The 25,910-nt window shown below is 53.2% G+C and overlaps 1 protein-coding gene across 5 annotated transcripts in view; it reads right to left on the bottom strand.

The window, feature by feature from the left end:
- Positions 1-25,634, bottom strand: part of DENND3 (DENN domain containing 3) — a 45,998-nt gene extending 20,364 nt beyond the window's left edge. For 3 of the 5 annotated variants that reach the window (XM_074353173.1, XM_074353174.1, XM_074353175.1), the window contains exons 1-12: positions 25,357-25,633; positions 18,982-19,261; positions 18,364-18,479; positions 17,031-17,173; positions 16,706-16,817; positions 11,908-12,027; positions 11,435-11,653; positions 8,498-8,613; positions 4,968-5,123; positions 3,180-3,276; positions 1,589-1,692; positions 780-979 (exon numbers count right to left, since the gene is read on the bottom strand). In XM_074353173.1, coding sequence (XP_074209274.1) covers positions 780-979; positions 1,589-1,692; positions 3,180-3,276; positions 4,968-5,123; positions 8,498-8,613; positions 11,435-11,653; positions 11,908-12,027; positions 16,706-16,817; positions 17,031-17,173; positions 18,364-18,479; positions 18,982-19,261; positions 25,357-25,458 — 1,765 coding nt within the window. In that variant the 5' untranslated portion in view covers positions 25,459-25,633. Of the gene's footprint in view, positions 1-779; positions 980-1,588; positions 1,693-3,179; positions 3,277-4,967; positions 5,124-8,497; positions 8,614-11,434; positions 11,654-11,907; positions 12,028-16,705; positions 16,818-17,030; positions 17,174-18,363; positions 18,480-18,981; positions 19,262-25,356 lie in introns of all 5 variants that reach the window. The other 2 variants (XM_074353177.1, XM_074353176.1) reach the window with 2 other exon arrangements.
- Positions 25,635-25,910: the final 276 nt, after the last annotated feature.

The raw sequence follows: 25,910 nt of genomic DNA, 5'->3' as shown, positions 1-25,910 counted from the left end.
GTCCACCGTGGACGGATGGAGACTTCACCCGGAGACCACGGGGAGAGGACCCAGAGCTCAAACGACCGACATCGTGACTTGCTTTGCCGCGGCCCACGCAGGGACAAGTGGGCTCACACACGTCCGTCGTGTTTTATAGCAACTTAACACCAACAGTTGGGGCTGCGCACAGATTCCTTCAGAGACGCAGCAGCCGCATCTCTCAACTCGCCCTCCCCCGGAGTCTGCCCACCAGGGCCGCAGCCAGCCTCTCCAGTCACCGCATCGCTGCCCATCAGCACCCGACCACCCTGTGACGGCTCAGGTCATGACCCTGATACCCCAACGTCACATGCTTCTCTGTCACCTGCCTTTACCCCGGGAACGTCAGCTCAGGAGGGTGGGGGCCTGTACCCCCAGCGCCACAAAGGGCCTGGCGGTCACTGGAGGCCCAGCAGTTGTCATGTCCCTTTAGACAGGGAGGTACATAAACACGTACTTGCTGTGCACACGTACATATATGTGCACTACACACACACGCATGAAAGACACAGGAACCTGTACGACTGCCACCTTCAGCAGTGGGATGGGGTGACGGAAAATACACACAAGAAATCATTCTCCATACTGGACACGGTCTGCAGAACGAATACTCGAGAAGTGTTTCAAATAATTAAACTTCTTTAGAAAAACCAAAAACCCGTCCCTTCTCTGGTTACAGGCTTCGGTTTCTTCCGATGACCTGCAGCGTGAGAGTCACGTGACAAACAGAAGCCCCCAAACAGGAGTGGCTGTGTCACCTGCATGGCTGCTCCCACAATCCGAGGTGTGCATCTTCCGAAGCGATGAGTTGCGGGGCGGCAGCTCGAGAACCACGATGTCCTGCAGGTTGGGCATGCTGACCACCATGCGCCTGTCGGCCGCGTGCAGCGGCGAGGACTTCCGGCTGGCCATCTTCTCGATCGTCGGTCTTCTTGGACTTAGGAGCGTCCCATTTATCCTGCGTAGAGAAAGCCAGCACGTCACTTTCCAGACGCAACAGGGATGGGAGAGCAAGGCTCAGCTGAGCATTCTCCCCAGCGTGGTGACCAGCACCCAACACTCCCACACTGAGTGTCCCCGGCGAGGTGACCAGCTCCCAACATTCCCACACTGAGTGTCCCCGGCGAGGTGACCAGCACCCAACACTCCTGCACTGAGCAGGAAACAGCGGGGACACACCGGGCTCTCCCACGTGTAGTCAAGGCTGAAGGACAGTCCGCACCCCAGGAGAGGCCACAACACAGAACAGACAAGGGCACTGTCAACGGCTGACGCATGTTTGGGGGATCAGGAAGAGCATCGTGGAAGAGGCAGGAAACAGTGAAGACGTGGGGAGAGAAGATGGGAGAAAGCAGCACGCCCCAGACCCCGAGGGGCCAGTGCGGGCGCATTCCACGTGCCCCCCCAAGAGGCAGAAACGCACAGGGGGCGCCTGGCTGCTCCCCGACTCCTGAAAGTTAAAGAGGAAGCTTCCCCGACCGAACCCATCGTTATCCACCCCATACAGCTGTGCTGCATGAGCTCCAGGCCCCAGAGAGCCGGGCAGCCTCCAGCCCAGTCGCAGCACCTGTCCTCCTCGGACTGCGTGTGGAGGTCCATCTGGGCAAAGGCGTCCATCCTTCTGCTGAGCCGGGCCTTGAGGAAAGCGTGGAACATGTAGGTATCCAAGACCTGGAACGGACGTGGAGGGCGGGTCACGGCGAGCACTCGCTGGACCGGCCTCGCGGAGCCGAGCTAGAGCCCCGCCCCCGCCCCGCCCCCCGTGGCCTCTCCCCAGCTCCTCTGACCGAAGCTCCCAAACACAGTAGCTTTCATAATTTATCACCACCTCAGAGTCCCCCTCAGTTCCCCACCAGCCAGTCTGAAGGAATCAGCCACTCTCTGCATCTGAAAAATCCCTGAAAGTTCAAAAGCCTGAACCACCCTGACCCCCAGGACAGCAGCAGCCACGGTCCCTGTACTTTGTCAATGAGTCTGGGGTCTCCTGTGGACGGCGGCCTCCCAGGCGATCCACACCTTGAGGCCAGCGCACCCTGTCTGCGGGCTCTCGGGGACGGATCTCCACGTCAGCTCCCGGGGAGAGAAGGCCGGCGGCCCAGGAGACCGTGCGGATGGGGTGGGCACTGCCCGGCCCTGGGACGGGGTGGTGACGGGAAGGGCATGGAATTGTACAGGATGATGGAAAGAAAGGTTCGAGACCAGACTAGGGGGTGGGCTGCCAGGTCTATGCCTTTGTCAAGACTCATCACACTCGATACTGCAAATTTTTTTTTTAAGTGAGTAAGTTTATTCAGGGAGATACACCTTTCACAGACAGAACGCAGCCCATCTCACTCAGCAGGGACAGCGGCCACGAGGTGTGGGGGTGGTTAGTTTTTTTCCTTAATTTTTAAAACTGAAGTAGAGTTGATCTGCAGTGTTAGTTTTAGGCGTACAGCACAGCAATTCAGTTATGCACACACACACATATACACTTTTTCAGATTCTTTTCCATTATGTGTTATTACAAGATATCAAACACAGTTCCCTGTGCTGTACAACGGTCCTTGCTGTTTATCTATTTTATATGCAGTCATGTGCGTCTGTTAATCCCAAACTCCTAATTTATCCCTCCCCCATTCCCTTTCCCCTTTGGTAACCATAGTTTGTTTTCTATGTCCGTGAGTTTATTTCTGGTTTGTAAATAAAATTTGTATCTTTTTTTAGATCCCACATAAGTGATATTATATGATATTTGTCTTTCTCTGTCTGACTCACTTCACTTAATATGATCATCTCTAGGTCCATCCATGCTGCGGCAAATGGCATTATTTCACTCTTTTTTATGACTGAGTAGTGTTCTATTATATACATACCACACTGTCTTTATCCAGTTGTCTGTCAATGGACATTTAGGTTGTTTCCATGTCTTGGCTATTGTAAATAGTGCTGCTTAAAATGAGTGCACTTTGTTATATGTAAATTACACTCTAAAAAGCTGAATAAAAAAAGTCAGAGCCTGCCAAAGGACCCAAAGGAGACATGCTAAAACAAACTGCTGGAAAAGCTGAAACACTGAATAAAATATTAACAGATGCTCGAAATAATTTGTTTTGAAAAATACTTTCAATACAGAAAGGTGTGCAGATCGAATGGACACATGCCCCACCACCTCTCACCTGTTTATAGAAGGCCTGGTCCCCTGGGGCTCTGGTTTTGAGGAACTCTTCACTGTTGAACACTCGATGTTCATAATTTAAGTGATTCTTCACATCCCTGATGAGGAGAGAGAGTCTAAATGGTGAAGTATCTTTATACATGAAGAACACATCGCTGTCAGCAGAAAAATGACCACAAGACATACACACTTTGAAAAGGCCTGTCCTGCAGGAAGACTGCCCCAACCCCTGAACCACAAGGCTTGGGTGTGCTCTGTGGTCAGGCTGTCTCGTTACTTAGAGCACAACTGAAGCTGAAGCTCCAGGAGAGGGCGTCTGTCTTCTTCAAGCCCCGAAAGTTCCTTATGCAAATAAAGGTGCAAGCATCAGTAATTATCCATACAAGTAAAACTGAATTCAGGATGGTGACACGGAGGGGCGGCCAGACTCTGATATTAAACCAGCTAAGCCGCCAGCCTGAACCCCACTGGCCACCTCGCGTCTTTGTACCCAACCTCCCCACCTACACACCATGGGGACTTCGGCACATGATCCCTCGATCTAAAGTCTCAGCTGCCAATAGAATCGACAGCCCTCCAGGGCGTATGCAGTATGTAGTCCGCTCAGTGTCTTCCTTCTCTTGTGAGGGAAACCATTACTTTATCTAGGGGAAATTCAGTTTTATAATCTGATATCATATGTTCTGCTTTTTAATGAACTAAACTCATCAAGCATGCAGAGGATTAAAAGCAACCTTCTTCATGAAAGATTTCATCTCTTTTGTTGGGGGGTGGGGGGAGGTAATTTTATTTGATTAATTTACTTATTCATTTATTCATTCTTAAAGTACTGGGGAATGAACCCAGGACCTCACGCATGCTAAGCATGCGCTCTACCACTTGAGCTACACTCTTGTCCCGAAAGATTTCGTCTTAAAAGAACAAGAGGAGAACAACATTTCTACGATCACACAAACTATCCTGCTTTGAGCAAAGAGCTGATACAACCTATCTATAACACCACATCACACTTCCCCCCAATAAGTGATCTGCTTTATGGAAACAGACAGCAAAAGAACCTGGCCTTTAAAATGTCGGTTTTGAAATCACAGAGTGTCGTGAGGTCGGCTGGCTGGTCTAAGCCCCTCCCAGGCGAGGGGCCACCCAGATCAGAAGGAGACCTGGAGTCTGCCACCTTCCCTGCCACACGATTGCAGGGAGAGGGGGAGAGAGAGAGAGAGAGGGAGAAGGCTGTGAGACAAAGCAGAGCGTTGGCAGAAAGAAAAGGCCTGAAGGCTGCTCCACTAATGCCTTCTTCAAAAGCTGGCATGTTACCGGGGCAAGTGTTTAGCATACGCTCCTCAAACGACAGCACGTTTAGGCCAGAAACAGCAGCTCCACCCCCGCACGTCACCACACCGAAATAAACACATGGTGCTGTCTACGTAACCGATTCCGCCCAAGTGCTGGTTCCCAGCAGCACGCGAGAGACGCCAATGGCAGTTACAGGGATGAGGAGAAAGGAGGAAGGTCTTGCGGGCCCAGGCCTGGGTGGGCTTCGTTCCCGACATGATCTGCCTGTCCCCCACCCAGGCTGACCCTCCCAGGAAGTCATCGGCAGGAGAGACAAGGGGTGGGAAGGGCCCAGGCGAATCAGCGTCTCCCAGGGACCTGCTGATGTTTAAGATCACAAGGCAGGGTTCCTGGGGGCGGGGCCTCTCTCACGCCCCGTCACCTGAGTGCTGGTGTCGCGGCCAGCGGAACTGGGAGCTGGCGGGTCCGCTACAGACACAAGCAGTGTCGTGAATACCTGAAGATGCTGACAAGCAGGTGCACGGTGATCTGCTGTATCTGGTGGTTGAGTCCCTGCTGCCAGGCCCGCCGAGAGGCTCGGTCCTCATTCAGGTCAGTGCTGGCGCAGAGGTGAGCGAGGTCCAGCTCGTGGTACAGCTGCAGGGTCTGGACCCTGGAAAGGAGCAGAAGGATGCTGACCACAGCTCAGGCACATCACCTGACCACTGCCTACTGGCCGGAGAGAGAGCCCCCTGGGAAGAGGTAAATTAACACTCAGGGACACAAAAACAAAAGCACTCACGAGATGCCCGAAATACCTGTCAATGACCGGAGGCTGGGGAGAAGGCAGATTAAACATACACCCCAGAAGAGTTCATTCACCTCCGGACACACACTCACGAAGGCCTTGTCTTTGGACCATTGAGTTTTCACCCGAGCTGAATCATTCTGTCCCCCTTGCAAAGCCCTCCTCACACACACGACAGCCCCCTGGCCGGGCAGGCTTGCGGCACCGCGGGATGGCCGCTGACTCGTGCAGAGCTACTCAGGCTAGCAGCGGTTTTCATCAAATGGGGTCCTGGCCTCCTCAAACCACCCAAGGCTGCACTTTTAGATGCAACTCTGGAAACCAAGGAGCGAGCCTGAGGCTCTAAATATGCAAAGTACACCCACCCAACACATACCCATCCTGCCGACACCCCTGAGCCCAGAAGCCACGCCAGGCATCAGCTGAGGGCAGCAAAGCCCAGCCGTGTGAAGCTTATGTTCGAGCGGGAAAAAGTAGAAAAATGGATAATGTACCCCAAATACGAGATAATGGGAACCAGAACAGAGTGACGGAGAAATCTCTTTGAGGACCTTGGACCTGAAAGGTGGAGGCAGGCCCTGAGCATATGGGGTAGGGAGCGGGGGTGGGGGAACACCGGCCACCAAAGGCCTCACGGTTGGTGAGGACGGGCTGGCGGGGCCGGTGTGACTCCAGGTGGGGGTGGAGGTGAGACCAGGTCCCAGGAGCTCTCTGTTTCGCGCCCCATGAGGAGAGGCTGTGCAGATGGGACGTCTCAGCCCCGGCTAACCCGGCTGACGGGTCAGGAAACCGCCCTCCTGGAAGGAGCGCCAGCCGCTGCCCTGCTGCTCTCCACCAGCACCGGGCTGGCCGCTCACCCCGCAGAACCGGGGTCCCGCGGGCAAAGGAATTGCAGTGACTTTTCCTGCAGAAAAGGCCCGGCGTTGCCTGCTGCAATCTCTCTCCTCTCCCACCCTGTCTTCTGTGCAGGGACCAAACATCTGCAGAAGCCGTCCACTCCCCCTGCGGCCCTCCTTCCCTCTGCCCCAGGCACCCCGACAGCTCAGCCCTGAGAGCTGGGGGTCCCAGTCCCCATCCTCCAGGAGGCCAGGTGGGGCAGGGAGGATGCAGCAAACACACACTTCTGATCAAGGTGAGGAAGAAACAGGGGGCATCTCGGGGAAGAAGGGCACTGCCCCTTGTCCCTCTCGGCCAAATGCGACCTGCAGACTCACTTACACCAGGCCCTGTCGGGACACTGGCCGCCACAGCCTGGGTCACGGCCCCAGAGGGCTTTACAGACATGCCGCTGACCACACATGGGCTAGTTCATGCTTATAAACAGTCCCCATGGCGAGCCTGAGAGACTTCACATCCCACCTTTTAGGGGTCTGGCCAAGTGAGAATCCAACCGGCTGAGAACATTCTAGAATTCTGACAAGAACACATGGGCAGAGGCAGGAATCCCATCTTACTGGGGACACTCTACCTGAGTAAACACTTGAGAAGCTGCAGCAAACGCTGGCAAACTTCAGTCCTAGAGTGTCACACTCCAAGTCAGGGGAATGTGGACTCTGCTTATCAGGAAGGCAGGGTTCACCTTCTGAGGTCACGAAGGGGACAGTCCCACAGGACTCCTTGCTGGGGTCCCCTGAGCACCACCCGCTGACCACAAAGGACTCCACACCCACAGCCTCAGCTCTGGGTGGGGACTTTCGTCAATTTTTTTAAGATGGAAAAAACAGTAATAAAGGTGACCCTCCTATATGTTTTGCAGAAACCACCCAGATAGAAGGAATCACTGATACCAAGGTGTGATGGGCTAAACTGTGTTCCCCAAAATCCTTATGTTGGAGTCCTAACCCCCAGTACTTCAGAACGTGACTGTATTTGGAGATAAAGAGGGAATTAAGTTAAAATGAGGTCACTAGGGTGGCCCTAATCCAATGTGACTGGTGTCCTTATAAGAGGAGATGAGGACACAAACACACACAGAGGGATGACCACGTGAGGACACAGGGAGGAGATGGCTGTCCACGTGCCCTGGAGAGAGGCCTCAGGAAAAACCAGCCCTGCCACACCTTGATCTTAGATATCCACCCTCCAGGACTGGGAGACAATAAATGTCTGTTGCTTAGGTGCTGTTTGTTACAGCAGCCTGCACTGACCGATACACAGGTAAGAGTCAGAACTCAGAAGAGCCAGCACAGAACAACCCACTCCTTTCCCGTCCTCTCAGGCCTCAGCTCTTTCCACATCAATCTCCCAACAGCAGACAGAGTAAAGGGGAACAGTCACCCCTGATGTAAGACTGGCTGCACCCCGGCCCCTCGAGAACAGCACAGCCCGGCTACTTGACCAAAGCCGAGAGCAGCTGCCCCACACCCCCACCTGTCACCACCACGAGCGTCACACGAGGTCTGCCTGTGGACAGCACACACGGGCTGCAGGACTGAAAGCAGGACCTCTCTCGCCACCATTTATTAGATTCCAAAGGGGGGCAGTCCCCCACAGGAGCACCCTGAGGGAGCCCCCGGCTCAGCCCCAGACACCCCGGGTGCACCTGCTTCCTGACTTGGGTAGTAAGCACACCCCCCCCTCCGGAGGCGCACGTGTGAGACTTGTCGCCAGGCCCCTCCCACTGCCACAGAGGCCGCCGGGCCTACAGCGCCTACAACGCTTACTACCTGCCCTTTCTGGAAAAAGGCTGACTGATCTCAATCAAAGAAGTTTAGAAAACGCGTCAAGAGCCATGAGACAGTTGTGAAAACTAAGAGCGCTGAGCGAGTGCGGGGAGGGAGTGAAGGGGAGAGGCAGCCCCCTGCTCAGGGAAGGATGAGGGGCCACACGTTTCGGGGTCCCCAGACCGATGGTGCCCAAGGGTGGGGCCACATCTGTTCGCGCATTACACACACACACCCTTCCAACACAAGGCATGTGATGGGCGCTGGGTCTGTGTCTGGTGAGTGAATAAGGAAAGAGCGAACGAATGAGGAAAAGGAAGCCCGGAGATCACAGGTGCAGGCCCTGGGGCACAGAAGAGGGTTGGGAGGTGACCGTCCCCGACCTGGGGGCCACCGTTAGTATGCAGGCAAGGTCGGAATGAAAACAAACAACTTTTATTTTTAAATATTCACAAATAACTTCCACACTCCTAAATACATCAAACATTTACTAATATAAGACTGGAAAAGACACTCAGAATTGGCGAGTACAGAACCCGAACAAGACTTTCCCAAAAACGCTGCTTCCCCCTTTACCTCTGGACAAACGTCTGCGCAGCCAGGAGAGGGATGTCAGGGACAGCGGCGTCCTCCTTGCTCAAGTGCGCGATGCTGCCGCTGTCGATGTTTATCAGAATCAGGCCATCGGCTTCCTGTAAGATAAGTTCGTAAAGACCAGACCGACGTGAAAATCTGAGTCTATCTACCTCTCTGGACACATTCCCTAAGATCATATCAGCGTTCATTAAACGATCATGTCTCATATGCACACAAAGCTTTATATCATCTCTACCAAAAATGCGGTGGACACCAGGAGTGAAGTCTGAACAAGCTTGTCTGATTAAATCTGCCTCTTTTGAGTCAAGATTCCAACGCACAACATCAGGCTTTCACCCCTCCCCATACAAACGCTCCACGTCCTCCTTGAGGGGGTCTGGGGAGAACACTGCAGAGCTCCAGGGAGAGCGCCCGGCCCTCCGCACTCACTGCTCAGCCTGCCCGCTGAGCAGCCCTCCAGGCACGGGAGCAGGCGGGTCCCGGCCCGGGGAGCCCACACACTTAAGAGTTCTTGAAATGTGTGCATGTCTTACTTGTAAAGTCTTATCAGGGACAAAACACACAAATAATGCGCCAAACCCAGAGTTCTGCACCTCAACTATCCCCGGAATGTGACACCAGCTTTCACCTCTTAACGCGTGTCTCAGGGGCACGTGAACATACAGTAACACGTCTTCGGGGCAGAGCCCTAAGCCGGCAGGCGAGCGGGCCACCTCACGGAGCAGCAAGGATCCCCTCCAAGCCCCCAGCCAGAGAAAACACCCCAACCCTCAGACGTGTTCGGTCCAGGCCGCTGCCTTGTCTGAAGTCTTCCTGGACAGGCGAATCACTCAAAGGGCTTCCTTGGTGGCTAAGGACTGGAATCAAGTACCTGTGCCTGCAAGCTTCCCTTCTGAAGGGTCTGAAACAAGATGGTTTTTTTTCCCCCGAATGACTTAAAGAAGAAACATAATTTTAAACTCTGGAGCATGGTCTATTTTTCCCTTGTTTGCAAGGGTGACATATTTCCGTTCCTTCCATGAGGTCTGAATGGCCTTTTCCCAAAGTGTGTTTGTCCCCTGGTAAGTCACTCGCTCTGGCAAGAAACACAGATACTCGGCTCCACCCCTGGAGGAGCCCTGGGCCAAGCACAGCGTCTACCCTACCCTCTTCCAGGAGTGGCTCTGTATGCCTGGAAAAAAGCCAGATGATGGCTGAAGACGGAGGGGCGTGCACAGCATCCCCTCTGCTCCTCTCTCTGTTTTTGTACCTACTTAGAAATTTTCAAAATGACAGTTTAAAAGGAAAGCTACCCTGTACCAACTGCCAATAAACACATGAAAAAGAGCCCCACGTGGCCAGTCACTGGGGAGATGCCCACCAAAGCCACCCAGTAGGGGGGCTGGGGTCCAAAGACAGGACTAGTGCCGTGAGGCGGGGGAGGATCGGAGTCCCCCCACCCCCTGCTGGAGGGAGGTGTGAGCCTGCAGCCGCTGGGGACCACAGCCCGGCCACTTCCCAAACCTCAGACGCCCCGTCACCGCCTGACCCAGCAGCCTCTCTCCTAGGTGTGACTCCCGAGGTAAATGACACACGTCCACACAAACCGTGTATGTGACTACGCACAGCTGCGATGTCCACAACGGCCAAAAGGCAGAAACAACCCCAAGTGTCTCCAGCCCTCGGGTGGATGAACTGTGGTCTCTTCATTCAGGGGACTCCTATCTGGCAAGAAAAGTCAAGTGCTGCTGCAAAGGTGAACCTCCAGGAGCACGACGCTTAGTGCGAGGAGCCAGTCACAAGAGACCACGTGCTGAGTGACACCATCTACGCAAAACCCATGCGTACAGAGCAGGCAGCTCCACTGAGACAGAGGGTGGACACTGGCTGCCAGGGGCTGGGCAGGAGGCAGGACGGGGTGGCTGCTGATGCACACAGGGTACCTTGGTGGCTGACAGAAAAGTCTAAAATTAGTCGTCACAGCTCTATAAAGTTACGGAAAGCCACTAAGTTGCACATTTTAGTCCGGGAAACTCTGGTATGTAAATTGTATCTAATAAGAGCTGTTTTGAGAAAAGCAAACCTGCTCTGCCCGCTGGCGATATTGCGGTCTATCCCAGATCCATGGCGTTAGCTCCCCTTCTAAACATACCCTGTCTCTGTCGGCACAGCGGGAAAGACAGCTACCACGTATTAAGCACTTGCTGTATGCAGCTGTTCTATCAACCCCCAGATGCTGCCACGATAACTCAGCCGCACACGTACCGTCCTTTTGCCACCAGGACACTGAAGGGCGTCACACCCTGTCACAGGTCAGCCCCACGGCGAGTGAACGGCCACTGAACTCAGCACAGCCCACAGACCCCTCTGACACAGCTGCACACACCTGCATTTTTCTAGGAAGTAGGTCCGTAGTATTCGTGAACAACAGAGGCTTAATGAAAAAACTAAAAACGGAAAATGTGGAGCAATAACAATGCCGGCTCTGGTCTACCAAGCGCCAGCCACCTGCCGGGCACCAGGAGGGACAGGGACATTCCTCAGCCAGAGCCCTGCTCAGGAGCCCAAGGCAGTGCCCATTTCACAGACGAGGAAACTGAGGCTTAGCAAAGGCGGGGAAGTCACTCAGGGCAGAGACTTGAAATCAGGCTCCCTCGACTCCAGCGCCTGCCCTGGCCTCGCTGAAGGGCCAAAGAAGCCATCAGAGCCACTGTGATCTAAGTGGACTAAGCGGCACCAGGGTGTGACACCTGGAGCGTGGGCCCTGAACACCCCGGGACACAGGAGGTCGTGTACACCGTGCATGTGACGCCCAGAGCAGCAGCGCTCAGGAAGAGTGACCGCATCTCTCTGACCCCGCCCGCCCTCGAGGGCCTGGGCACAGCCCAGCAGCTTCCCATCCAGCGTCCCCAGGCGCTCACGGGGTGGACCACCAACCTTGCTGACTTCTTCAAAGTGGTCGAGGTGGCAGCCCATGAGGAAGGATGTGGGCGCCATGAGGAAGTCCAGCATCTGCCCCGACAGGATGGGCACGAACGTGTGCTGCCACTGCAGGGGGTGCAGGTAGACCATGAAGCACTCGGCCACCAGTGTCAGCAGAGCCCAGCTGGACGAGAAGAACACGACGCGCTGCTCCGTCAGGAGGCATGTGAGGATCTGGGCGTGGACAGCACCGGGGACAAAGCTGAAGCACGGGGCATGGCACCCAGCATCCACCCTGCTTTCCCTGCTCCGTTTGCTGCAACCAAAGCCACTCTGACCCCCTAAAAGTGCTCTCTGCATATAGTATCCATTGTAGTGAATGTCAGCTTTAAGCAAAAAAATTAAAATAAAATAAGTATTTTGAGTAGTGTGGATGCCCCAGGGAGCGACTCAGCTCGAGATGCTCACAGGTTTGGAAGGACGCATACCTGCAGCACCTTCTCAGGACTGAAGCACAGTAAGGGCAGGTGAAGGTCCAGGTCAATGAGCGGGCTTTCGGGGTCCGCTCTCGAGGGAAACACGATCTGTAGTGGTTTCATGTTAAATATCTACAACAACCAATTTCCATCATTAGCTCAGGAGGCTGAAATGCACTGAGATGCACTGTTCGGGCTCAGAAAGCAAACACTTTGATGTCACAGAGTAACAGAACAGTCTAGAGATAAACAGAACTGCCAGTGACTGTTCATACTCAAGCTGAGCGCTTAGTGTCTTTTTCAGCTAAACTTCCTTAAACTCTTTAATCAATTAGCACACTGCTCATTCATAAAACAAGGATAAACTGCCTCCCAGCCACACACCCCAATTCACACGAATTCTAATCACACACATTCAAATTAATCTTGGCTAGTACACGTTGTTCTCGGTTTCTGCTTATTACATAGTCTCTTGTATTTTCAATTTGATAGCCAAAGCTCCTTAATGACATGGAATTAAAAAAAACTTAGCAAAGACATTTTATTTTTCAAAATGATGTTATTTAAAAATAACACTTCAATTCAAATTCCACGTCCACAGGCCCATGGTGTGTGAGAGGACGAGGCAGACATGATGGAGGAAGGTGTGGCCCCCCCACGTGGGGCTGAGGGAGTCAAGGAGGTGGAGGGGTGAACAGCAGGTGACGCCTCCCATGGCAGCAGGCACCTGGGGGGCTCTCAGCAAGTGCTGGGGCCCGGCCGCCCCAATGCTCCGATACACGAGTGGAAGGAGGGGGCTGAGCACGAGCAGAGCTTTGGGAAATCAGAACAGGAAAAAGGAATCAAATCTTCGATGAAGCAGCTTCCTCTAGGAAAAGTGTGGAAGGTTGAGAAATGCAGGAAAGCAGAGAACTGGGTCGGGAAAAAGGCCAGGTGGCCAACACCCACAAGCCCGCGAACAGCAAGTGCTGGAGAGGGCAAGGAGGAAAGGGAACCCTCCTGCGCTGCTGGTGGGAAGGTAAACTGTGCAGCCACTGTGGAGGACAATATGGAGGTTCCTTAAAAAACTAAAAATAGAGTCACCATGTGATCCAGCAATCCCACTCCTGGGCATATATCCAGAAAAGATGAAAACTCTAATTCTAAAAAACACCTGCACCCCAGTGTTCACAGCAGCACTACTCACGACAGCCAAGACACGGCAGCAACCTAAGTGTCCATCAACAGACGACTGGATAAAGAAGAGGTGGTGTATTTATACAATGGAACACTACTCAGCCATAAAAAAGAATGCAATAATGCCATCTGCAGCAACATGGGTGGGCCTGGAGATCAACATACTGAGTGAAGTAAATCAGACAAAAGACAAATATCACATGCTATCGCTTATATCTGGAATCTTATAAAATGATACAAATGGACTTATTTACAAAATAGAAGCACTCACAGAGAAAACAAACTTACGGTTACCAAAGGGGAAATGGGGCCCTGGGTATTGATTAATTTTTGCGCGCGCACACACACACACACACACACACACAGAGAACTGGAAACAAGACAAGACCGTCATTTCTGACAGCCAGGACATCTGCTCGTGCCTCCGATCAATACTGGGGGCCTCTCTGCTTTCTTGTTCCCAGTTTGGCTACAGAAGGAAGGCATTAAAAATAAGGCAGATACACTTACGAGACCAATACATTTGTTTTAAAACAAAACAAAACAAAGCAGAATTAAATACTCCAAGCTGTGATGAATTATTAACAATTCTAACACTTGTACGAAAAATTCTCCTCAGTGTTTCAAAAACTAAACATGCCAACCAGACACCCATTAAAGACAAAAACCAGCTCCGTAGTTTGCTGGTCACTCTACAGTAACATGGTCACTGCGACATCTCGGGTGGCCTGCTAACGATCTTACAGCCTTGATACTCACACCCTCTGAGGTGGGCTCTGTTATTCTACCCACTCTACAGATTAAGAAACTGAGGAGGGAGAGATATTCTAGGTTAATATTTTCCAGATTTCAACCTGATTGGAGCCCCAGAGAAACAACAGACTTCTCACACAAAGCAAACAGAAAGTGACTCGGGAACAGTAATAAGCCACATGCCTCACTGGGCATCCCCAGTCATGCCCATAATTTGAAAAGCAAATAAAATGAGAACCGCTGCTAGGCAGAGAAAGCAGAGCAGGCCCAGTGCCTCTGCTCTCCTCGGCGGGTGGTCCAGGCCCTGAGAGGATGCGCGGGGTCCCTGCCTCCCCACTCCCTACTCTGTGGGCCTCCTGCCCCGTCAGCACAGGTCAGAGATGAGCATGCACACTATTCGACACACAAGGACCACTGCTCCTGGCCGCTGTCTGTGACAGCCTCTAACCTGGCGCTGGTTTGCAGTGGGTTCTGGAAGATTCCGCCGCAGCAGCTCCTGCCTCAGAGGACACTGGCCTAAGCTGACCTCTCGGATTTCTTCACAACAATAAACAGCCACTATTATACAACAGTCCCTAAAATAGATGACAACTCTTCTGTCAACTTGGACCCAACAGCTAATGAGACGTGTTAGTGGAAGATCACAGTGACGGGACTTATCCAGACTCGGCCCAGGCGGACAGAACACGGGCCCCACACGTAGACCCTGGCTGAAGGAACACTCCTGGCTGATGCTGAAACCAGGCTCACTCGCATTCACTCACTGAACAGCACTCCGGGGGGCAGCAGCTGAGCGCCGGACACAGTGGCAAGTCCTGGATATGCAGATCTGAGCGTGGCCTCCGTCCTCACGCAGCTCAGAGTCCAATGGAGAAAACGGACATTCACCAAAAAACATGTGCATGCAAGCCCTAACTGCAGGCTGTGCTGAGTTCTGCAGGAAGAGAGCGGCTGCTGCGAGAGACCGCCAGTCAGGCTACTCTGGAGAACCAGCATCTGAGCCAGGTTGGAGGGAGGAGCAGGGGCTGGAGAGGGAAAATGGAGAGAGCCATACTTCCAGGAACAGCACATGCAAGCGCCCTGTGGCAGCACCTGCGAGGGACCGACCAACGTCCAATGCCACCAGAGGACAGTGACCAAGGGGGTGAACGGAGCTGGACAGAGCTGGACAGTGACGCAGGGGCCAGGGATGCAGCTCTTGGTGAGGGCGACCAGGGAGAAACTGTTGTGGGGTTTTATGCATAGAAGGACAGTTCAATGTATAGATTTTAATGCTCTCTCCAGCCACTGTGCAAAGGATGAACTATATGTAAGGTCAAGAATGGAAGTGGACAGACCAGTGGTTCCCTAAGTCGAGTTAGTGGGAGAAGCTGGTGGCCCAGAATGGGGTCGTGACAGTGGAAGTGGGTGAACTAGAACCAGATGTTGGAGGCAGGCTGGTCAAGTGTGACCGACAGGTGTGGGTGACAGGTGTGGGTGACAGGTGTGGGTGACAGGTGTGGATGGTGGGATTAGAGGCATGGAGAATGTCCCCAGGACACTTTTTCACTGGGGTTGGCAGAAACGGAGGAACCAAACATCAACCACTCCAAGATTCTAGGACACAGGAAACTGGTGTAAGTACCATTTATACCATGTTACTTATGGCAAAAGGTAGAGCACAGCAAATTACAGTTAATCCTAAAACTGTTCTGAGCTCAGGGACTTTTGTTCACTGCTGCAGCAGATCCCCAGTGAATATGTGCTGAGTTTCTAGAACAAGAAAGGAAACTTTGCTGATTTCATTGCACAAAAATACCAATTATCTGCATAGTAAAGGCGAGTGCCCAGCACAAAATTCCAACACATTTCCCCACAAAGGTTTCTGGGCGTGGAACCAAAGCAGAGAGAGGTCCTGCTCTGCCTTGAGCCTGGAATGCACTTGGCAGGATGTCCCCCTCCGCCCCCCGCCCCCCGCCCCGAGCAGACTACTGGGCTTAGGGTAACATTAAACATATACGTTTCAAGTTCATAATCACACATATCCTAATAAATGTTTCAACAGCCCATAATAATCAAAATATAGAAAAACAAGACTTAGAAACATAATCTTCCAGAAGGGGCTAACAGAGGGAAACTGACTTGACATTAACTGTACATTTCAAGACGTTTATCAAATAGGTGTCTGTTTTTTTAAAAAAGGGAAGCATCCTATGGTTAAATTTGTTTGGAAACCGCTGAGTCAAACAGGTTTCACCACACAGCTTAGCAGTCTGACACGTTACTCAACCAGAGGGAAAGGAGGGCGGCCTCTCCCCGGCAGTCTCAGCCCTGAAGCCCCTGCCACGACACAGCCAGCGGCGACTGAGGGCCAGGGCTCCCCACACCCCAGTTCGGGAGACGCCTGTTTATCAATTAAGTCACACAAGCGTTCTGCGAATAACAGAAACTATAAACCAGTTATTTCAATACTCACACCGACAGGAGAAAACATTCACAAAGTGAATATAATACCCAACTGTCCAGACAAACACACTAAAGGGAAACTAGCAACGTAAGTAAACTTACGTTTTCTGCACAGCAAGTGATGAATTAACAAGGTAACCACCAAAGGGGCCTATTACTAGCTCTGTTTCTGTTTTTCATGAGTCACAGCAAAACTCAAGCCTAAATATCTGACTTCTTGCCCCAAATTTTACTTTCAAATTTTTAGAAAATAAATTTCTGATTTATCCCTAGTTTTTTGACCTTTGAAATAGTGTATAAAACACTTCTGTAAGGAACTTGAGAAGCATAATTTAAATAAAGCCAGAACTTAAGAGAATCACTTAAAACATTTCAGCCATCTTCATCATCTTACATGTGTACAAGGGAAAAACAAGATAATTCCAGATTTAATTACCAAATGGAGCGGTCCAGGTGGCGGGCTCGGTATTAAAGACAGTTTTGCAGCAAAATCTTTTATGTGATTGTCAACTTCAAAATCTTTACAGAACTTCAGATGAGTCAATAAACTGAAATTAATAAATAAATAAAATCGCAAAATAAATACGAGCATCCAGTGGTCATCTTAGCATTTCTAATCAAAGCTGAAATCTCTGTGCCAGGAGCTCTGGGACTTTTCACAAAGAGGGAAGAGTCGGGGTGTCAGACTGCATGGCCTGGCTGCCCGGGTGGAGACAGCGTCTGGAAGGGGGCTGGCAGGGGGTTCTGGGGGGCTGGCTCACCAGGACAGGCAGTCCTTGAGGGCGTTGTAATAGGGGAATCTGGAGACGACACACACGGCGAAGGGCACGAAGCAGCCGGCCGTGCCCCCACTTGGCCCCGACACCTCCCAGTGCGTCTTGCCGTTGTAGAAACAGTACTCGTCCTGGAGAAAAAGCAACGGTGCTGTCACCTCCCAACCCCAGCAAACCCCAGCCTCCGTCTTCAATAGTGTGGCATCTCCAGGCAGAAAGGAGACTGCGGGGCCGGACAGCCCTCCTCCCGCACGCCTGGCCCGCCTGCTCTGGCTTCACTGTCCTAGCAAGCACCGGCCTTTGGACCAGCACTGACGGGATGCCTGCACTGGCTGAGTGAGGGGCTGCGGTTACAGGTCCCCGCCCCGGAGAAGCTCGGCGCCTTGCGTGGGAAGGTACCCACAGTTAGAACACAGGGAGACGCAAGAAGGGACTCCACTCAGAAAGGGAAATGCAGCATGTGAAGGGCCGGCAACCAGCTGGTTGTCACTGACCAGGGGAGGGGGCAGGAAGGGCCCTGGCCAATGACAGGCAGGGGCGGGGGGCATCTTAGCCGGAAGAGAACACAACAGCCAGTTGCAGAAGGCGCAACTCTCTGCATAGCTTACAAGGGGCACAATGTTGGGGCCCATAATCTGGGCCCCAGGAGGCGGCTCTTTGGGGTTGGAAGCAGTCGCCCTTCAACTGTACCGTCTGTTCCATCATTTCCCCGACACGCTCCCCAAGGCCGGCTGGTTCACACACAGTGGCCCTGCCTGGAAAACACTCCCCAAATGTGTGATGGCTGGGCCACCCCCTCAAAACCCAAGCCTGGGCACCTGCCCTACATGAAAGGTGGAAGCAACCCACACGCCCATCAGCTGAGGAAGGGGTAAGCAGAACGTGGTTTACACACACCGTGAACCACGACTCAGCCACAAAAAAGAATGAAGCACCGCCACGCTCCCATGTGGACGAGCTCTGAGAACATCCAGCTACATAAGAGAAGATGCAAAAGGACACGTATCGTGTGCTTCCACTCGCTTGAAATGAAATGACCAGAAAGGGCAAAGGCACAGAGCAGACGGCAGGGGGGGTGGCCTGGGGATGGGGCAGCAGGGACCAGGGGTCACTGCTGATGGGACAGGACTGCCTTCTGGGGCGATGAACACACTGTGGAACCAGATGGTGGTGATGGTGGCAGAACATTGTGAATGTACTTAATGACGCTGAACTGTATGATTTTTTAATGGTTAAAATGGTGATTGTTCTGTGCATTTTACCACAATTAAAAAAAAAAAACCTAGATCCAATTTCAGAGGGAGTCACGGCAATCACGTACGTGCAAGGGTCGGTAGTACTGGGCAACCACGCCATAGGTTCTGTTGCCGCAGACGTCGGTCAGCACCAGAAAATGGACACAGTCCTCCTTGGGCTCAGAGGCCACACACACGCCCCCTGTAGACAGAGAAAATCAAGAAAAACCTCATTCCGGCCACATGGCATCCACCTTGAGGCCTGCGCTATCCATAAGCCACAGGACACGCCCTCTCCAACTGTCCGCTGTGGCTCCTTGATGCCAGATGTGCAAATTCTTCGGTCACGCACCACCTTCCGACATCCCGCTCCCGTCAGTGGCAATTCCTCTCCACCCTCTGTGCTCTGAAGACTCTGTGAAGGGACGTGGGGACAGCCCAGAGACAAAGACTTGAGGGTGCACCTGGGGTGCTGACAGGGAAGGGGGTGCCCCAGCCTACTCAGGTTGGAATCCCTGAGAGCAGGAAACCACATCGATTTCTCGATGGAGACTCCAGACAGGTCCTTGCATCAAGTCCTCTGTGTGAGTCCCCGCACCGGGCCCCCGCACGCTTCTCAAGGACCAGGGAGACAACACAGCCAGAGCACAGGCTGGCTCCTGGCGGGACCTGGCAGGCTGGGGGAAATGCGGGCCCGTGCGCACCCGGGAAGCACAGCTGCGGCAGGGCCAGCAGGTCCACGCCGTTGGGGACGCTGACGTCCTCGGGCTCCGGGCCCCTGGGGCCGCCCGGGAGGCCCCTCCAGGGCTCAGCTTTGGGCCGCTCTCTCTTCTTCCGGAAGGAGCGCCTCCTGGGCTTTCCCAGAGTTGCACAGTTCACGCCGGCCGCCGCTCCGTCCTCCTTACTGACGAACGGAGGCACGAAAACGGACAGGACCTCCGGCTTGAGAGAAGACAGGCTCTTGACCCCCTTTCTCTGGGCAACCTAAAACAGGCAGAAGTAGGGGTCACTGCTGGGGGGCCGGCCCTGCTCTGTCGCGTGCTAGCTTCCCCCTCCAGTGGCTGGTGACAGTGAGGAACTGCCCTGAAGGATTCTCAGGCCCTGAGCTCAGCAAGTCAGGGGACCTCTGGTCATGGGCCATCCACTGCTAACATGGACCACAACCGGCCCCCGGACGCAAGGGCTCAGTTCAGAGCTGGCACTGCGCAGAGACCTGAGTTCAGATCCCAGCATGGTCGGAACCACGGCAGCCAATTACTTGCACCCTCTGAGCTTCCGTTTCGAGGGGTGAGTGCAGGGAATAAAGGAGGTGACCCAGGTCAAGCGCTCAGCCCCAGGGACCCCTGGAGGCCCCCATGTCCCCTCAGAGGCGGGTGGGGAGGGCTCTGCACATTGTCAAACCCACAGAGAGGGGTTTGCCCGCTGGGCCGCCGTGCACATTAGCTCGGTCACCTGGGACCAGGGCAGATGCACACAGGAGTGAGGCCAGGCCTGATGGGCCCAGAGAGATACCTCCTTCCTCCATCCACCTGACTGTCCCAGGTCCATACAAGGGGCTCAGTGAGCCAGAATCCTTTCAACCTTGAACTTGGTATAAGGTTTTTTTTTTAACTTTTCTATTTTCATTCTTCCCCCAAATAACATAAAGCACCTTCTATCTCTTTTCTATCAAACTAAGCACCTGACAGGGCTCTTCCTAGGCAGTTAGGACTAAACAAATGTTGGTGTTAGACTGACTTCAGATCTTCCCAAGAAGGTGTTTGAAAAGCAGTCTATTCCAGAGAAGGGAGTGGCTCAAGTGTCAAGCCAGCCACAGACGGAAAAGTTGAAAGCAGGATTCTCTGGGTACAAAAGAAATGGGCAGGTACGAGGTGGCCGGGATCCAGGATCTTTGAGGGACCCTAGAAATGGCATCAGGAAGGACACCAGGAGAAATGGGACCTTACCTGGCAGAAGAGGAATAGCCAATATCAGCTTTTCAGCAAGCACCCCTGGTACCAGCAGGGGACCCCTACACTTAAAAGGGCTTCGACAATGGCGGCGCTCCCAGTCAGTAAACACGCACAAACTCAAGAAGCTTACCTTCACGCTCTGTAATTTGAATTCAGGTAAGAGTTTCTTTATATTTGGTGGGTGGGTGGTGGGGAGAGTAATGCCAGTAGGAAGCAAGAGCAAACATGGGACCTCCCTATTATTCTGTCATTTTAAAAGCTTTTGCGTACCCTGCATGGAAGAAATCCACTTCTCTGGGTATAGGAAATCTTTTCTAAAACTTTCCTGTCAAAGCCCAGCAGTTCGGGCCTAATTCTATGAAAGTATGTCCATCTGTCTCCTCCTCACATAAAACGTTATGCCCCTGGAGACTGGGAGGCCCACTACCACACCGCGAAACAGCTCTGGATGTACATCCCTGTCATGACGAGCAGCAAACGAGCTCGCTCCACGCAGCACGTGAGACGGCTGATCGGCCACTTTCCTGACACTTTGCGAGGCCACCTCCCTTCTGCTGTTTCGCCTCCCCCTGCCTGCTCCTTGGTGGCCCCCTGTGGGCCCCTTCCTCCCAGCTGTGACCGCCCCTGCCCAGTTCCTACTCACCCTCCAGCCTGTGGAGCAATCTCCACGCCCCTGTGATTGTGTCTATGCACAGGGTGGGGAGCTCCCAGGGTCCCATCCCAGCTACACTCAGGTGGGTCCCCTGAACTTAGAGTTTCAAAAAGTAAGCTCTTGCTCATTTCCAAAACCCTGGTCTTCCACCTCTCCGCCCCTCTGCGATGAAGACCGAGCTCCTCGGGGCTTCCAAGCTGGACTCAGCACTGTGGCCCCTCTCTCCCCATCCAGAAACTCACACCTCAGGTCGTGGGCCTCAGAAAGGTCTCTAAAAACAGCCCAGCTGGTGTTCCACCTGTACCACATTTGCAAACCCACAGCTCAGAGGAGGTACAGATTCACTACGAACTAACCCATCACGGTTACTGCCGTGAGAAGAATGACACCGCCTCCTCCCACCTGGCCCTGGGCTCCCTATCTGCATCTCCATCCTTCTCCCAAAGGGGGTCCCCTGTCTCTTTAGAGGGGACACGTGGCTCGTCACTCACCTGCCCCAACAGCAGTGGCTTCTGCTGCCTAGCGCCAGCCTCTTACTCCAGCCAGCCAGCCCCACAGACCCATCTCTGACCCTCTGCCAGACCAAAAAAACATGTTTGTACACATAACCATTATCACTAGCCACCCTCAGGCAGGTATCGCACAGGTGCATGTGCCACAGGACAGGCCGACCACCTGCACTGGTGCACTGGGCAGTAGGCCAGCCTGCCTCCAAAGCCACGGCACCCCAAGCCACTCACTGAGCCCCTCGGCCACCTCGACATTCGTGCCTCTGTCACGATGCTGTGCTCTTCCCTGCTCGGCACTCGGCCTGACGTGGGCCCAGCCCACTGCTTGCCCCACCTCCTCACCAGCAACCCCCTCTCCCTCACATTCACCAGAGGGGGCCTTTCCTCGACTGCAGCCGGGCTGCACACCCTGAGGTCATCACCTCCTAGACCATGGCCATGCAGAGTCCACCTGCCCTCCCTCACACCTCTCAGAGCCTGCCTGCCCTGCCCCGTGGTGCAGGGCCACCTGTAGAATCTCGGGGTGGGGCAGGGTGGGGACCCCTGTGCTCCTCTCTGCGGCCACAGGCAGCACAGAGGATGCCTCCTGGGGACGCTGTTCGTCTGCTCGTGCCCCGGCACTCACGATCTCTCAGAGGCATGCTCAGTCTGGACAGAAGACTGGTCATTACGCTGAGGCCGAGAAACTCCGTAATTCCCCCTGTTTATACCTTTGGTCACTTAAAGGGATGTGGCCACAATCCAGTCAACTTGGCATGCAGCAGTTTATCACATACCTGCCTTTTTTTTTCCCCCAAAATGTAAATCCCTGTTGTCTTTTCTGAGTGGAGAAGCAACACAGTCTCATTTTAAAAGATATTAACAACAATATGAAAATAATAAAGGAAATAAAAGAAAGGGAACGCCTTCCCCATAGCCCCACAACTCACAGGTAACACCCTGCACAGCCTGAGGTACAGGCTTCCCAGTTTATAATGTATAAATAAAATTTTTTCAAAAATACAACCATCATTTTTTTTGGTTTTATTTTTGAGTTTTATTTTTAGTTTAATTTTATTTATTTATTTTAATGGAGCTGCTGGGGACTGAACCCAAAATCTTGTGCATACTAAGCACGCCTTCTACCACTGAGCTATACCCTTCCCACTCCACAATCAACATGTTTAAATGATTGCATTAGCTCCCTCCTCCACATTTAACCATACAGTGTGCTGACCCCCCTGGAGACACCTTAGAGTGTCACAGTGTGTGACAGTTCAGTACTGCATTAGCCCAGTGCCCTCCTGAGGGACAGTGGGGTTGCTCTCAAACCTTCATCTCTGAACACCCTGAGCAACGGGCAGCAAAGACCTCTCACGGACATTCTTTCACACTGCCAACCCTGTAATTAGAATCACCTCCTGAAAGCGCACCCCTGGACCCCAGAGGGTTCGTGTGTTACTTTCTGACACATGTTGCACCTGCCCCTCCCCCCAGAGGAAGATGAGGCCCATTTCCACAGACTCTGCCAGGGGCGGTTTCCTGCTCTTCTCTCCCAGACACTGACTTACTAAGCCCCTCCCAGGACCATCATTTCAGTTCAAAAAGAAAGCAGACTCATTAAAAAGCAAAAACCACAACACTGTAATTCATCTGAGGCACCATTAGATTACATAACGGCATTGATCTTCACTATAGGATTGGCTGTCACTTGTGAAATAAAACAGAAATGGATTTTTAAAATATGCTCTAGAACGGCATTGTCCACCACAGTTGCCGGTAGCCACATGTGACTATTCACATTTAAACTGATTAAAATTAAATGAAATATAAAATCCAGTTCCTCAGTGGCACTAGCCATCCTTCCCGCACCCAGTAGCCATCTGTGGCCAGCTGCTGCCATATGGATGGCAAAGATGAAGACCACCAGTTGTCATCATCTGGAAGGTTCTGTTGGACAGTGTTACTCTAGAAACTGAAAGCCAGGATGCCCGCCACTGAAAAACAAAAATATGCCTTCCCACACAAGATTTACACCAGTGACCTACACTGTGAGAGGTGCTCTGAGCACTTTACCACCACCCTGTGATGGACCCCTTCACATCCTGTGTCTAGTTTCCATAGCAACTAAGGAGTGGAAGGAAATGTAACTGACCACAGTAACTCACTGGGGACTGAACTATATTCTTGAGTTCTTTGTCACTACCTCAATAAAACAAACACCACTCCACCTAAAAAATAAATTAGGTTAGCACAAACAAAGCAAAATGAAAAGTTAGGACACTATACTATAGTAACATTAAGCAAGCATTTCTCCTACCTCTGGGTTTCTGTTTTCATGTGTCACCAAATAGGAATGCCTGAATCAGAAAGAAATAGTGATTTTTTAAACTAAAATTAAAAGTTATTTAAAAGCCTTGGACATTCAAAATAGAGCTGCTATAAAAATAAAACTGAGTAAGTAAAATCCGATGTTTGGTTAATTGTAACAGTCACGTCAGCCTTATGAATAGGATGTTACTCCATCTCATAACACTGCTTTTTCTCCTGCTCCTTTATCTGTTTCTCCCTCCACCCTTTGCCAAACCCCTAACAGAATCAAAGTGTAGAATAAAGAGGATGAAAGTTAAAGTGCAGAGCAGCCAACTGCACACTCGACCTGGGCAATGTTGCAGTCTGTTCCGTTCAGGAAAGCACCACTGTAAATATTCCAGTTGATTCATCCTGTTCACACTGAGGCAACAAACAGGCGTGTTGTAATCGCCGAAGAAGCAAGAACGCCTAACTGCAGAGAAGCCACAAATGAAACCAGGTCCTGTTCTATCAGAAGAAAAAGGAAGAAATGCCATTTGGCATGGAGAGGCAGGGAGCCAAGTCAACACAATCCCCAAGGGTCAGAGGAGACAGAGACCAGAGGGGGACCCAGATATGATGGGGGTGGGGGGAGGAAGAAGGCGATGCAGAAATCATCTAAATTGGCTTTGTATTAAAGTCAAGGAGTACAGACCACCAAGACATCATCAGACGTTTATCCGGTTAATTTGAGCAACATTTAGCTCCTCTGGGTGATGTCCATTCACCTTTCATTGCTGTCATCAGGTAACTGGGCAGTAGAGTCGGGGAATCTCCCAACTCACTGGGCATCACCACTAACCAGAGTAAAACGACAAAGTCACAGACCAAGGGAAAAAAGAGGGCCACAGACCCACTTCAAAGAAATCTGGGATTCTAGAACTAAGAAAAAGTGAGAACACAGGAAAGAAACAAGGAGAAGGAGAAATGTCCAAAGCTGCTGTCCTGGAGGAAAGGACAGGAGCTTAACGCTTTGGCTGCCTGGGTGCAGAGCGGAGAAAAGGAGGAGGTGGCACAGAGTGAGAAAAACAGCTGGTTTCATCGCGAAACGGCTAAATGCAGAAAATATAAAGGTGGTCCTGAAATCTAGAACTGAAAATCTAATTATGCTGTGCCCAGAACAGCATGGCACCTAGGAGACAGCGAATCTTTGTGTCACGAGTGAAATCATTTCATCGGTGGCGGGCCAGGATTCAGTCCTAAAGGCCGCGAAACTCCAGGCGGCCCGGCCTCGTCTTCACCTGGTCCAGGTGGGCGTAAAGAGACAGAAGAGCCGAGAGGAGCGAAGTACTTAAGAAGCGCCCGACGAACGCGAGCGCTCTCCATCACAATCGCGGTGCGACTCCAGCGGGTCCCACCCGAGAGCTGCTCCGGGAGCGGAGAGGGCGGGAAACCCCAGCCGGCAGCCGCTCGCGACTCCACCGCCGCTGAGGAAACAGCTGCTGCTCCCGCACCGGGGAGGCTCCCGAGGTGGCCGGCCTGGCCGGACCTTGGACTTAGCGTCCCCACCCCGCGGACGCCGGGGACGCCGTGCGCACGCAGCGGGGTATGCGGGACCCGACCCCGCTCTTCGGCCGCCGCCGCCGCCCCGCCGCCCGGCCAGCGCCCGCGTCGGTGTTCCCGCGGGGCCCTTACCTGCTCGGGGCCGCGGAGGCTGTCCCGGGCGGGGCCCAGCAGCGCGCATAGCTCCAGCAGCCCCGAAGGCAGCGCCAGGTGCTGCGGCACGGCCTCCGCCATGGCTGCTCCGCGGCCAAGGCCGGCTGGGCGCACCCCGCTGGGGCGCCTCGGGCCACCCGGCCCAGACCCCGCGCCCTTGCCCCGCCGCTGCCCCACCGCCCGGCGCAGCACCGAGCGAGCTGCAGCCCGCGGTGTCCTGGGAGTGCGCCGTCCGCGGGGACGGGGCTTGTTGTGGGGCGGGGCCTGAGCAGCGGAGGGGCTAGGGCCTGGGCGGTGAGGGGCGGGGCCTGAGGGGAGGGCGGGGCCTGCTGGAGAGGAGCTGGGGCTGGAGGGGGCGGGCCCGCGCGAGATCGTCATTTCCGACCCGGCCCGGCAGATCCCGGCGCGTGCGCGGAGTCTGCACGCCTAGACCCCTATGTCGATCCATTCCCTCCCCGCCCGCATCCCGCTCCCAGGGGAGCCCAGGAAGGGGTGGGCAGGGTCCTCAGGTAGCCCAGGAGGACTCCCAGACC

Source organism: Camelus bactrianus, chromosome 25, assembly GCF_048773025.1.
Source record: "Camelus bactrianus isolate YW-2024 breed Bactrian camel chromosome 25, ASM4877302v1, whole genome shotgun sequence".
Taxonomy (NCBI): Eukaryota; Metazoa; Chordata; class Mammalia; order Artiodactyla; family Camelidae; genus Camelus; species Camelus bactrianus.
The sequence above is the reverse complement of the archived record's forward strand: the minus strand, read 5'-3'. Positions and strand labels throughout refer to the sequence as shown.